General features: G+C 35.9%; 5 protein-coding genes across 5 annotated transcripts; 2 read left to right on the top strand and 3 right to left on the bottom strand.

Moving 5' to 3' along the window:
* The first annotated feature begins 256 nt into the window (after positions 1-256).
* Positions 257-4,896, top strand: HYPBUDRAFT_151193 (uncharacterized protein). Its single transcript, XM_020220375.1, has one exon. It carries the CDS (start codon positions 406-408, stop codon positions 4,465-4,467), a length of 4,062 nt encoding a protein of 1,353 aa, XP_020078491.1. The 5' UTR covers positions 257-405; the 3' UTR covers positions 4,468-4,896.
* Positions 4,497-5,607, bottom strand: HYPBUDRAFT_151192 (WD40 repeat domain-containing protein). The gene has a single exon (XM_020220374.1). The coding sequence runs from the start codon at positions 5,573-5,575 to the stop codon at positions 4,562-4,564; it is 1,014 nt and encodes a 337-aa protein (XP_020078490.1). The 5' UTR covers positions 5,576-5,607; the 3' UTR covers positions 4,497-4,561.
* Positions 5,608-5,803: 196 nt separating this feature from the next.
* CDC53 (cullin) lies at positions 5,804-8,460 on the bottom strand (the record flags this gene model as incomplete). Its single annotated transcript, XM_020219447.1, has 1 exon — positions 5,804-8,460. The coding sequence occupies exon 1, from the start codon at positions 8,180-8,182 to the stop codon at positions 5,804-5,806; it is 2,379 nt and encodes a 792-aa protein (XP_020078489.1). The 5' UTR covers positions 8,183-8,460.
* Positions 8,461-8,689: 229 nt separating this feature from the next.
* HYPBUDRAFT_151191 (uncharacterized protein) lies at positions 8,690-10,729 on the bottom strand. Its single transcript, XM_020220373.1, has 2 exons — positions 9,957-10,729; positions 8,690-9,824 (listed from the first exon to the last, which is right to left on the bottom strand). The coding sequence occupies exons 1-2, from the start codon at positions 10,420-10,422 to the stop codon at positions 8,815-8,817; spliced, it is 1,476 nt and encodes a 491-aa protein (XP_020078488.1). The 5' UTR covers positions 10,423-10,729; the 3' UTR covers positions 8,690-8,814.
* A 622-nt stretch (positions 10,730-11,351) lies between these two features.
* HYPBUDRAFT_154482 (uncharacterized protein) lies at positions 11,352-12,374 on the top strand (the record flags this gene model as incomplete). The annotated part of the gene is made up of 1 exon (XM_020222042.1): positions 11,352-12,374. The coding sequence occupies one exon, from the start codon at positions 11,352-11,354 to the stop codon at positions 12,372-12,374; it is 1,023 nt and encodes a 340-aa protein (XP_020078487.1).
* Between the last annotated feature and the right edge of the window lie 707 nt (positions 12,375-13,081).

Genomic DNA, 13,081 nt, shown 5'->3' with positions numbered 1-13,081 from the left:
TTGACAGAGCCATTATTGTGCGTGGCTTTGATTTAACTGATAGCGGGCTAAAATTAGCCTGGTAAAATGATTCATTCGCTGCTCGGTGGTCGGGTTTAATTCTCGTGCGTAAACTGATGAGTCACTCGGGCTATGGACTATTTGGGAAAGGGTTTAACACCATCAAGGTTTGGCTATGGTTGCAATCTCTTCTTGTTGGTTGCAATCAAGTCAAGTTTGACCGTTCGATGTTATAACGAGTATACTTCATGATTGACAGGTTTTGCGGCACGGGTTTTGCACTGGTGAAAATTGGTTTTTTTTTTTTTTTCTTTTAAAAAAATACTATATCGATTTAGCGATGAATTTATTGAATCCTCCTTCTTTTGCATCCATTGATTGATTGCAAACGATTTTATCTAAGAGATGGGTCCCAAAAGGAAAACTCCTAATCCGCAACTGCGGAAACGGAGCTTACCTAATTCCCTGGTCCAGTCAATTTATCAATTCACCAATGATTTAAATCAGCTCATACCAATTGGAACGTTGAACTTTATTGACATGCCGCTAGGTGAAACGCTGCTATACGGGTTGGAGACTGGTCATGATGGTCTTGGGAGCAGGTGGAAGTGGGCAGATTTGGATTTTTTGCTCAGTACAATCAAAGAAAATAGACTAAACCCTCTTGCAACCGATTTACTACATCTTATAAGGTTTCGGTATTTGATGGCAACTTATAAAACGTTCAAAGTAAGGATACCACAAAAGGCCAATGACTATACAGTTGTGTGTAAGGTTCGACTATATGGTGTTCCAACGGATGTGGGTGGATCTTTACAGATACTTCGATGGAGAGATGGCCTTCCCAAAAACTGGTTTGTAGAAAGTAACTATAAGAGAATATGGACTCAGTATATAAACATCATTGATTATTCTGAAGAAGGTTGGAATACTCCCTTAAATGGGATATTGTTGCTGGAACTAAGCAAAACACCCATGCTACTTATATCATTCATTTTCGATGGGGCAGACGCCCGAATGCCCAATCATAAAATAAGGTCACCTAATTTCCATATAGATCGTTGGACTTCAAACAGGCCATTTCTTCTTAGTCCAAAAGACGCTTCACAGCCATTGGGTTTGAGGTTGCAAGAAGTTTATAATAGTATAATGACTCCAGAGTTTCCTGCCCTTAGTGCAACTTACACCAAAGCTTATGGTACGGTACCTACACCAGAAGAGACTTTGTCGAGAATCATTAAGGAGTCAGAAACCGGAGAAGTTGCAATTGACGGTGTCAAGTCCAAGTTATATCCATTTCAAGTCAAGTCTCTCTCTAAAATGCTTGAGAAAGAATCATCCCCTAAAAGGGCCCTTATTCCGAACATGATCAAATTGAAATGTCCAAATCTGTTCAACAATTACTATTTCGATTTATTTAATTACCGTCTCTATACCTCTCCGGAACTTTATGCCTTACCAAGAGGTGGGATCTTAGGGGAATCAATGGGGGTTGGTAAGACCTTGATTTGTCTAAGTTTGGTTTGTCTTACAAAGTTCGATGTTTCAACAGTGCCGGAAGACTTATTGTTATACGATGACTCGGATGAAGACATCAGCGTGCTATACCCCGATCAGCAAAGAGAATTGTTTTCCCCAAAGCCTGCTCTGATCACTCTGTTGGTTGATATTTGCAAGAAAACTATCAATCAATGTTCATTGCCTTGGAAATATTATTTAAATGATTTACCGACTTCAGTTGTTAAACAGCTTCTGGGATCAGCGGGATCTTTCAAAATTCCTTTGAAGAATCTTCAATACGCTTCTGCTTTCAGCCTTAAGTCGACTGCCCCGTTGACAAGATGGAGACAGACGGATATTAATGCGCCAGCTGAAGGTAACATTTATAGAACATTATATCTTTGCAATACCACTTTAATAATCGTTCCTGATAATATCTTCCATCAATGGAATAACGAATTGAAAAAGCATATAGAGCCAACCTACCTCAAGAAATTGTTCATATCTAATCATTTTAACAAATCTGTGAGTAACACTAATGGAACATTCATCGAATCCGTCCCTTCAGATGTTAAAACACTCTTGGACTATGACTTGATTATAATTTCCACGTCGCTTCTAGTTAGCCAAATTTCTAAACTTAGAACTGGAAACTCCCCACTTAATAATGTGTATTGGAAACGATTAATAATTGATGAAGGTCACTCCCTATCTTCAAAAAGTAAAACAAGCGACCTTTGCAAAAATTTCCATGCAGAGCGTCGTTGGGCAGTAAGTGGGACACCTACTTCTGGATTAACGAGACTTCAAATAGACGAACAAACCGATGAACAAGGTGATATAAACTCTTCACCTGGAAAGAAAAACAAATACCTTGTGAAAACAGACTTCAATGAAAAGGAAGATCTTTCAAAATTAAGCAATATAGTTTCCAATTTCTTAAAGATAGAACCTTTTTATTCCCAACCTAAGGCATGGCAAAACCTTATTGCAAAACCATTCATCAAAGATTTATACGGATCTAAAACTAGTTTGACTAACTTACTAAACGAAATAATGGTAAGACATAATTTGGGCGATATAGACCAAGATTTAAAGTTACCTCAGCTACATCATGAAGCGGTATTTCTCGAGCCATCTTATCATAACAAGATATCAATTAATCTCTTCACTGCAGTATTGGCGGTGAATGCAGTATCCTCAGAAAGAACTGACGTTGATTATATGTTTCATCCCGCGAATAGACCACAGTTAAGAAGACTTGTTACCAATTTACAGAGGGCTACTTTTCATTGGACTGGTTTCCAACAGGAAGATGTGGAGGGTTTGATACATGTTTGTGTTCACTCTTTGAAGAAAAGAAGAGCAAATGGTAAATCTATATATTCTGATTATGATTTAAGCTTGGTGAAACAAGCACTAGAAGCCTCCAGGTTGGCATTATCCAACCCTAGGTGGAGAACTTCGGCGTTGTTGCACGAAATGAATTATTACTTATCTAAACTTCCAGATATTTTCACCAAGTCTTTCGGAACTGGGGTTTTACAGACAACTGACTCATCTGGGAGAACAAATGATGTCGGGGTTTTTGGTGCTCCACATATTCAAACCATGCAAGAGTTCTTTTATAAAAATCGATTTCTCAATATGAGTGATGCAGAAAAGTTGAATGAAAAGCTAGATGCTGCTGCGAAACCCTTTTGGTCCTCTTACTGGCAAAACGCAGTAAAGCGCAATACTGAAAAGTTTAATAAGCAAGATACAAATCAGAGTTTGAGTGCAAGTGTCATGCCTGAGCAGATTACTAATGCTATTGAAACACCTAGTGTTCTTGATAATCTTGACGAAAATTCACGAAATGTACTTACCACTCCGAAACGGAAAACTCAAATAAAACTGAATGATGTTAGTCCTGAAGATAAATTGAAGCGAACTAATGGGGAAGGCTTGAAAATGACAGACGATATCACAAACAATTTCTCTGCCCTGGGTTCAAGTACTTCATATCAATCTATAAGGGAGTCGAGGTTGTTGGGTACCGCGTCCTCTAAGTTGTCTTATCTAGCCAGTAGGTTGTTGGAGCACCAAAAGGCCAAAGTTAAGTCGATTGTTTTTTTTGAATTTGAAGATAGTGCATACTACCTAACTGAGTTACTCGAATTAATGGGCATTGGGTATATCCTTTACGCAACATTTATTTCACCGACAGAAAGAGCTAATAATCTTGCTGAGTTTGGCGGATTTGACTCGGAGAATAATGGGGGAATTACCCTTATAATGGACTTGAGATTAGCTTCACATGGCTTAACCGTCATTTCTGCCACTAGAGTTTATTTTATCAGTCCAGTTTGGCATAGGTCAGTTGAAGCACAGGCTATTAAAAGAGCTCATAGAATCGGTCAAACGAAAGATGTCTATGTTGAAACATTGGTTTTAAAAGGAACTTTAGAAGAAGAAATATATAAAAAGAGATCAAAGGAAACTGACTCAGAGATAGATAACGAACAGGAAAAGAAAAACAAGTTCGTCATTGATGATACTGGAATGCAAGATTTCATTTTAAAGCATAAGTTTTTGGATGTTGAAGAGAACGATCCTGAGTATAGCCCTTTTTTTGCACCCGCTCTAAACAAAAATGCTTTTTTTGATCCTCTTCATGATGAGGGTGACATTCTGGAGTATGCTCTATTGGAACATAAGGATATTATTCACAAAAAAGATAATGTTCTTCTGTTGAGAGAATGGATTGTGTATGTGTTCAGCAAAGAATGTTTGGATAGACTGAATCTGATTAAAGCATTCAAAACTACGAAACGAAAACATAAAGATGAATTCTTATTTGAATTTGCCGAAGCCGGATACAAAAGTGAAGTTAATGAAAAGATGGATCAAGAAACAGAAGCGATCAAGAAGCTGGCTTCTTTACTTGATCTGGCTCTTCCTAAACGCAAAAAAGTAAGATTTTAAAGTGATACAAGAATAGAAGTTGGCTTTACATACATTCTTATTTTTATTTTATTAATGCATTTATGAACTATTTGTTTAATCTATTGTACAATAATTATATATGCCTCACAATTACCAGGCCATCTGTGGAACTTGTAAGCACTATATTCTCTGTAGGATGATAATCCACATCTAAAACTGTACCACGGTGTCCTGCAAGCTTTTTCAAAATCTTCCTCGAATTATAATCGAATTGAGTTACAGTTTTATCTTCTGACCCCGAAATTATTGATACGTTGTTATTACTGAAAGTCGTCCTTATCAATTGCATCTCATTTCCTGAAGGCGCCCCGTCATATACGTAAGGACTAATTCTAGATATACCATCAGGAACATGATCTTTTGCACTGTAAGTTCTAATATCACCATTCATGGCACGACTTATTAAAATAGAGTCGTCATTATTGATTGCTATTGATGTGATTGAGTCCGATTGACCACTGCTTTCCCAGAGTGGTTTATCAACAACCCTCATATCATAAGCTTTGATAGTCGGGTCTATCCCACCAAAATATATTACACTTCCATGATTATTGAACGAACCGGTCAATAATGGGAACTCAGTTATAATTTCAGCAGAGGACGTCTTTTGTCTTTGATCCCATAACCTAGCTGAACCGTCGTCACTCACGCTTAAAGCTATCGAGTCTTTTGATATATCAACCTCATTTATGGTTAATTCATGGCCAACACATTTTCTAATTCTTTGACCTGTTTCACCGTCCCAAAATCCGATGGTTGTGTCAGCACTAGCACTCACGACAGTTAGATCATCATACAACCATTTTGCAGATGTAACCGCAGACTTATGCCCTGATAACGTTCCATAGTTTGGCTCATCTCCTTCTCCGGTTGTGGGCAAATTCCAAAGTTGAATAGTTTTATCGATACCTCCGGTAACTATTTTGGAACCATCATTGCTGAATTTAGAGGATAAAACACTTCCCTGATGACCTTCAAGTACAACAGCTTCTTCATAAAGATTACTGCTAGTTGTTTCCAGGACCTTAGATTTAATCAAAGATGCATTCTCATTCGAGTCCAATTTCTGTCTTTTGACCAAGGACATTCTTTCTTTGGCTCCACTAAGCTCAATTCATTTCTTTATAGATATACTTTGGTGCAAAACTATTTTGATGCGTAGTTTTTTTTTTTTTTTTTTTTTTTTTTTTTTTTTTTTTTTTTTTTTTTTTTTTTTCTGGCTGAATTGAATCTGCCTCAATAAGAGTTCTACACTCTATGGCCATCTTCTTCTACAAAGTTATGTTTACTCGAAATATTAAAATGCTGTATTAAACTAAGCCAAGTATTCATAAGAATCATTGTCGCAACGGCGAATGTATTCCTTTTCTATCAAAAAGTCAATGACTCTTTTTATATCAATGATTTTAGCACGGAATCTAGATTGTGCTTGAAGTAAGACATCATTCATTAATTCATTATGTTTCATTTTCTTTCTTGCTTTCATGATTCTGACGATACTTGCAGAGAGATAATTCTTACGAGATTCATCAATTTCTTTGTTGGCATCATCTTCTTCTTGTTTTTGCTCAGTTTTGATTGAACTGACAAAGCTTACTTTAAGTTTTTTAGATTTATATTCATCAACGATAGTGAATACAGTATCATCTTTTGTGAAGGCATCTGGTTCAGGTGGCAGTTGATCGAGTAATTTATATTTGGTAAATGGTAGTAAGTGGGCTTCAAATGTATGTCTTGCAGTACCAACTATGTCATGTAATTCTTTAAGAGTATAAGATTTTTTCTTATTAAATGCTAATAAAATGACTAATTGAGAATTTGTCACAGTGAAAATGAAAGGTGGTTTCCCCTTTCTTGATAAGTTTGCTTTAACTTCACTCCTACCATGATTCCAAAGCCATTGAAGTTGACGACCGTTGTGCTGTTTCGTATAAACTTCCTCTACTTTATTGAATGCAGGCAATAATTCGGGAGCTAATTTCAATTCATAATCTTCAGAATAGTTGAAAGGCCACATACTTTGAGCCAACACTAATGGTGTAAAATCTTTAATATAATTGTTATCACCCAATTGGTCTTTAACATGTGTTTTCAAATCACCAGATGCTTTCATATCTTGGAACATCTTAGTCATTTTAGAAGTATATTCTAAAGAATTTTCATCTTGTAATCTTTGTATGATACCTTCTTCTAATTCATCGGACTTAGTATTACTGTGAATTAATCTCTTTGCCAATAAACGACGATAATGTTCTTCAAAAGCATCTTTATCATTAACAAATTTAAGAACAACCATTAAATGATCTGCATTCATGTCAGCTGTTTCCTGTTCTTTACCTGTAGCTTTTAAGAAACCATCAGCATATTTAGCCAATAAGTCTGGAGTTTTACAAGGGGATTTAGGAGTTGGTAACGCAATAGAGTTATTATTGACAAAGTGGGCACAGGCGTTATCCAAAGATTTGATGAAAAAGGGATCTTTATCGAATGCAGCAACAATGATTTCTCTAAATTTATAATAGATATTAACCAATGTATGAATATAAGTTTTTGGATTGATAGCTCCAGATGCAGCTCTTCTTGTAACTTTAGCACCGGTACCAGCGGCAGCATTTCCTTCTGTTTTTGATTCAACAGAATTATCTGAAGATTTTTTTATCTCTTCAATTGCTTTTGCAGCTTCTTCTTTAATGTACTTTTCAAAAGTATCTGCCAAAGGGGTTAAAGTAGAGGGAACTCTTGATAGTAATTTGTACATTCTTTGAATATGATCTATTTCATTTTGTTCTAATAATCCCAAGAATTGATTATACATTTCTTGAGCATGGTCTTTTATAAGAACTTTATTCAATGTTTCTAGTAATAATTTTTTGGTATGATCTTCTAAATAATTATTGGATCTTGATATTTCTTCTGCTAATCTTGTTTCACATTTTTTCATATAATCAACCACGTTATGTTGGGAAAGAAAATTAATGGATTCTTTACTGTAATAATCGGCAGTACTGTTCAAGAAATCTTGTTCAAAGTGTTTGATATATACAACTAAATTAGGTTTTTTCAAATCTTGAACATCAATACCCAAGAAAACCAAGGATTTAATTGCCACAGAAATAAGATTGGTTTCAACAATTTCATTATTTCTTTGTTTTTCAATGAGCTCAAGTACTTCACTGATTAATTGGTTTGCATTATTATTAAACATATTAAATTTCCATTTTAATAAAGATAAAGTGTTGACATCAAAAATATCTCTTCTACCATCGGATCTTTCTTTTTGAACCCAATAACGATTCATATAATCAAAAACGTTATTCATGTAGCCTGCTCCAATGGTAAAACGAGTCCATTTTTTAACATAAAATTCCAAAAAAGATTCATTGGGACTTTTCTTTAAACCAGAGATATAACTAACCAAGTAATCATCCAATTTTGAATAGATTTCAGCACCAGCCAAAGAATAAGAGCTATTATTTGATGATCCGCCAATCATACTATGACTTGAAGCACCAGTATTTGGAGAATTACGTGATTTGGTGGTACAGTAATTATAAATAGCAGTATAACAATTCATATACATTTTGGAAGTCACACCTTGATCACCTTGGGCACCTAGAATGAATTCTAATCCAGGTTGGATAAAACTCCAAGTGGCATTTAAATCACTTGCAATTGGGAAAGATTGTTGAGACATGTTAAAAAAGGGGATTATGCTTATAGGTTTGAGAAAAGGACAAGAATCAATTATTGGATATAACTCGTCACCAGACGCTTATATCGAATCAAAGGCACTGAAAAAGAGGTCTATATGTTACTGCCTTGAATATCTAAACGATAAAACGATATTAAAATCAATTGAATGATTTGAAGCAATAAAATGGTCTAATTGATTTAAAAGATCAAACCGAATAGATCAATCGAATATATCCCTAGATCAATACAGTCGATATAACTTCACAAGGCTAATTGGTCAAGCTCTGAAACAAGTCGGAAACAAAGCTAGTGATCTTTCTTCTCAAACTAGTCTTTCTGTGGGATGAAGTGTGAATGTTTTTGGATTCAAAAAAAAATTCAGTTAGCGGTTTTTGGTTTGCCTCACAAAAATGCTAATGATTGTGGTAACTACACGTCATTTGCTTTATTGCAAAATTCACTTCATGGCAATTACAGTAACTGATTTGATAATTATTTAGATTGAAAAGAAGGAATGTTTATGAATTAAAGCTAAAAGTCTAACTATACGGGGAAGAAAAGGCACTCACCATAAAGAAATGTACGAATTGAATGGAAGAAAAGAAGAAAAGGACGAAAAAAAAAAACAGTATATTAATCAGATCTGGGGGAAGAGGTGCTGACCCTGTCAACAACACGAATGATACTGATTGTAAACGTAAGAACCCATAAGCAAAGAACCAAGAACAAAAAGGAAGCTAAAGCACGTTGTCTGCGACAAATTGAATTGACGGTGGGGTAATAAATACCAATTGAATTTAAATCTGGAGTATTATCAACTTCACAAACCCATTCATCATCGTATAAGGTATTAAAGGTTAAGGATAAATTTGCTGAAGAGAAAATAATGAATAAAAGATCCAACATAATCAATTTCATTTTACCTAAAGGATCTCTTAAACCCAAAGGTTTCCCACTATATTCATCATAGGAAATATAGATAACATACGCAATGGCACAACATTGGACCACAATGGCCATGATTGTACTTGGTTGTTGTTCAATTACTTGATCATCGTATTTACGTTTTGAGAAAACAAATATAGTACAGGCTAATGCCAAAGCACAAGCTGAAAATATTATGATTAGGATTCTTAAAAACAATGGTACTAAAGGATTTTGCACAAATAATCTTTTCAAAGTTGGTAAAACATCTTTTCTTTTTTCATCAGACATCCAATAACCAGCTCTTGATCTAACTTTTGGATGATCAGTATCGAATTTAGAATTTTTCTTATTTGATTTTTTACCAAAAATTTTGGTGAAAACGCTTCCATTTTCATCTCCAACATAAGTATCTTCATCACTTGAAGGAGAACCCAAGAGAGCCAGTTTAAGACGGTCGTCCCCACCCCAGGACTCATTTAATAATTTTTCTTTATTATTAAAAGATTCATCAAATTTAACTAAATCTGAAGTATAAGCTGTAGGTTGTTGAATTGTTGATAAAAAATTTTGCCATTTAGCATTACCCAAAGACTTTATAAAAGCATCGTTGGCAAAACTAAGATATTGTTGGTCTTCATCTGATTGGGCCAAACTTTGACGATTGACAGAAACTGGTGTATGAGGAGGTTGAGGAATCTGTTGTGAATCTGCTTGAGCTGATTTTTTTTTTGTGGATGGATTAATATCCGATTGGTTATTATTAACATTTGTATTATCTAATTGATCCTTATAATGAGCTTCGGTTAAACGATCGAGTACATATGGAGGAACTATATTTGCTTTATGACTGTAAACTCGAACATTTGCATTATCGAAAGGATCTTCATTTCTCGGAGAATAATTAAGTTGAGATCCATGTTGGGATCCTCCTTGTTTTGCATGCAGATATTGGGAGTTATGAAATGAATTTGAATTTGAAAGAGCACTTAAATTGGTATTAGAATTGGAATTAGAATTTGCATTTGCATTTGCATTCGAATTGACCGTACTGGATATGTTATTAAACTTATTACGGCCAGGACTATTGAGAGTGGGTGATCCCGTTGCTGAAAGTTGTTGATAAGAAGAAGGTGATGAAGGTGATTGGTCTTGATCTTGAGCTAACCGAACGTTTATTTCATTTTTGGGTAATTCCTTCTGTTGTCCGTAATATCTTTGCGGATCGGTATCACTATCACTATTAATATTACTACTATCCTGACTATCCCCGGTATTCATGAGACCCCCTGGCATTCGAAAGATATGAGAAGACATTTATCAACCTATTTTAAACGGAAACGAGTGGAAAGAAGAATTAAATGGAAAAGAAGCAAACGGAAAGAAAGAAGGAAAAAAAAAAAAAACAAGATAAAACTGTTTATGTTATAGTCGACTATCGAAACGAGAGAGACGAGACCGACAAAATCACTGCCTGAGACAATCAGAAATAGTGGAGACCAATGAAGTTAACGGAATTGTATCAACACACCCAATGAGATGAGGAAGATCTTTTCGTTTAGATATGAATAGGGATCCTTGCTATGTCAATGAATTTTTTATGAGTTTACAAATGCTGAGGACTCAATAGAAAAAATAGACAGACAAAAATGGCATAAACAAAGGAGAATTTCGGATACTTGAACTACAAGGGCATTGTATGAAAGCTTAATAGAGTAAGTGGTCGAATACAAGCTTAGGAACTGGAACCAGGACCCGAGACCCAAAATCAAAGAGCGAAGGAGTCCGACAGCTCAAGCAGCCAAAGAAAAGGAACGGACTAGCAACCACGGAACCGAAGACTGTGCCGCAAAAGGCATAAGCAACACCAATGCTAGTAATGCAAGCAATTGACTACCATTCAAGTGGATGGGACTGCCGGTATTCTGCTTGTAGACACTGGGAGCTCGCAGGGCTGAATTACGTTAGAGTATTAATATAGATGTAGGCACAAGATGCACATCCAGATGTAGGATCTTACAAGGAATACACTAGAGTAGAGGACACACTAGAGTAGAGGAAATACACTAGAGTAGAGCAGAAGAACAACAGTAGAAGAGAATAACAGTAGAGTAGAATAACAGTAGAGTAGAGGAGCAGAGGAAGTTGCCATTATTACCTAATGTGAAAAATCAACAGAAAAACTTGCGAAATTTGCCATTGATAACCAGACCCATAGTTCCACTTTATCATTAAAGATTGGCTAAATGGTTATGCTCAGGTTGGTTAGACCTGCTGTCAAGTATGATATAGCCTCGTGTGGTATAGTTTCTAGAGCTTCTAGTATCCGATGGCAATCCACTGGTTTGAAACCAACTTCTGATTCAACATTCAATCCAAATTCGATATACGTTGTTTCATTTCCAATAACTACTCATAAGTCGTATATCTATTGTAATCATGAACCTTCGTTATTGGCCCAATCACAATTATCAACGTACCCAATCTTAACCAAGGTGGAAACCAAGATTACGGGATTGGCCCTGAAAGCATGGAATAAATTAAAACTGTCAGAACTTGAGATTAATAAGAAGATTACTAAATTAGTCTATTCGTTATTGAACACTGTTCCTTACGATGAAAGCTGTTTAACCTCCTTCCCATCCCAAAGCTCTATGATTAGAGAAATTAATAAAGAGGTTCTTTCGAATAATGAAAAAGTTAATACCATGGTGCAATCGCAAATTGACCATTTAAAGATTCCTCAGAACCAATTAAAACCTATTCCTCTATACCATCCGACTTTCCAGCATTCAAATTCTATTATCGACCAATTGAAACTGTTTAAAGATGACTCATATGCAAAACATATGAAATACGCGATTTTATGTGGTATTGGGGTACCAATTAGTTTACCTTTGGCAATAATCCCTTTGGTTCCAAACGTTCCTGGTTTATACTTGGCTTATAGGCTCTACTGTAACGTCAAACTGTTGATGGGTGCAAAACATTTGGATTATCTTCTACAAGATGATCAGCATCTTCTATTCAAGCCCCAGGGCAAAATCGACGCCATCTATCGTCTAGATAACTTTGCCAATGAGTTACTCGACCAAAGCGAAGTTTCAAAGAACTTCGATGAAGAAAAAGTCCTCATCACCGAAGATATCATTGAAGGTTTGGTCAGCCATTTCCATCTTCATCACTTGAAATCAGAGTTGATTAAAGCAATGAATCAGGAATCAAAACGTATCAACCAAAACTTGAAAGTAAACGATATCGTCGAGTGATGCTCTTGTATATACTCAAAATTAACATTTCTATATTTATTAACTAACTGTCGATGTAAATTAGCAGCCAATGGCTTTTTGTATTCTCTGTTAATCACTTCCTTTCCCCCTCTAGCCCTCGCTCCGCGCACGTGACACCAGCAGTCACAACCCTCGTCCCGGACGGCGATATTTCCAAACCCAGCACCCGCGCGCATAGAAAAAAACCCCGCCCGTACATCCCTCCCGTCTTAATACCAACCGTTAGTTAGTCCTTTGGGGGTGGTGCCTGCACACAGGATTGTCCGCACACACACACTGAAAAAAAAAAAAGGTTGAGAAAATTTTTGTTCGTCGAGTGCGCTTTTGCTCTGACCCCTCAACAAGTATTATAAATTTATATTAGTTTTTCCTTCTTCCTTTCTTTCTTTTCCTTTCCTTTTCTACATAAACACATATATCATTCAATATGAGAGATAAGTGGAGAAAAAAGAGAGTTAGAAGACTTAAGAGAAAGAGACGGAAGGTGAGAGCAAGATCCAAGTAATCGGACAGTGAATTATGATGAAGACTGGCTGAATCTGATTTTCAAAATTTGATTGAAAAATTCAAACAGTGGTCTTTGGGAAGCTGTTTATCTTGCTTACTTCCGTCTCTGATGGTGTGGTTCTGCTTGTGGACAGTGTTCCAATTGACTTTACTTTTGTTTTTATTAATTGAAGCTTAAT

Source organism: Hyphopichia burtonii (genome assembly GCF_001661395.1).
Source record: "Hyphopichia burtonii NRRL Y-1933 unplaced genomic scaffold HYPBUscaffold_1, whole genome shotgun sequence".
Classification (NCBI taxonomy): domain Eukaryota; kingdom Fungi; phylum Ascomycota; class Pichiomycetes; order Serinales; family Debaryomycetaceae; genus Hyphopichia; species Hyphopichia burtonii.
Note: the sequence above shows the minus strand (reverse complement) of the source record. Positions and strands in the feature narration are given on the sequence as shown.

Coding starts and splice junctions, on each gene's coding strand:
- HYPBUDRAFT_151193 (XM_020220375.1), top strand. CDS start 406: ATGGGTCCCAAAAGGAAAACTCCTAATCCGCAACTGCGGAAACGGAGC.
- HYPBUDRAFT_151192 (XM_020220374.1), bottom strand. CDS start 5,575: ATGTCCTTGGTCAAAAGACAGAAATTGGACTCGAATGAGAATGCATCT.
- HYPBUDRAFT_151191 (XM_020220373.1), bottom strand. CDS start 10,422: ATGTCTTCTCATATCTTTCGAATGCCAGGGGGTCTCATGAATACCGGG. Junction 9,825..9,956: donor TGCAAATGTTCGAGTTTACA/GTCATAAAGCAA, acceptor AAAAAAAATCAG/CTCAAGCAGATTCACAACAG.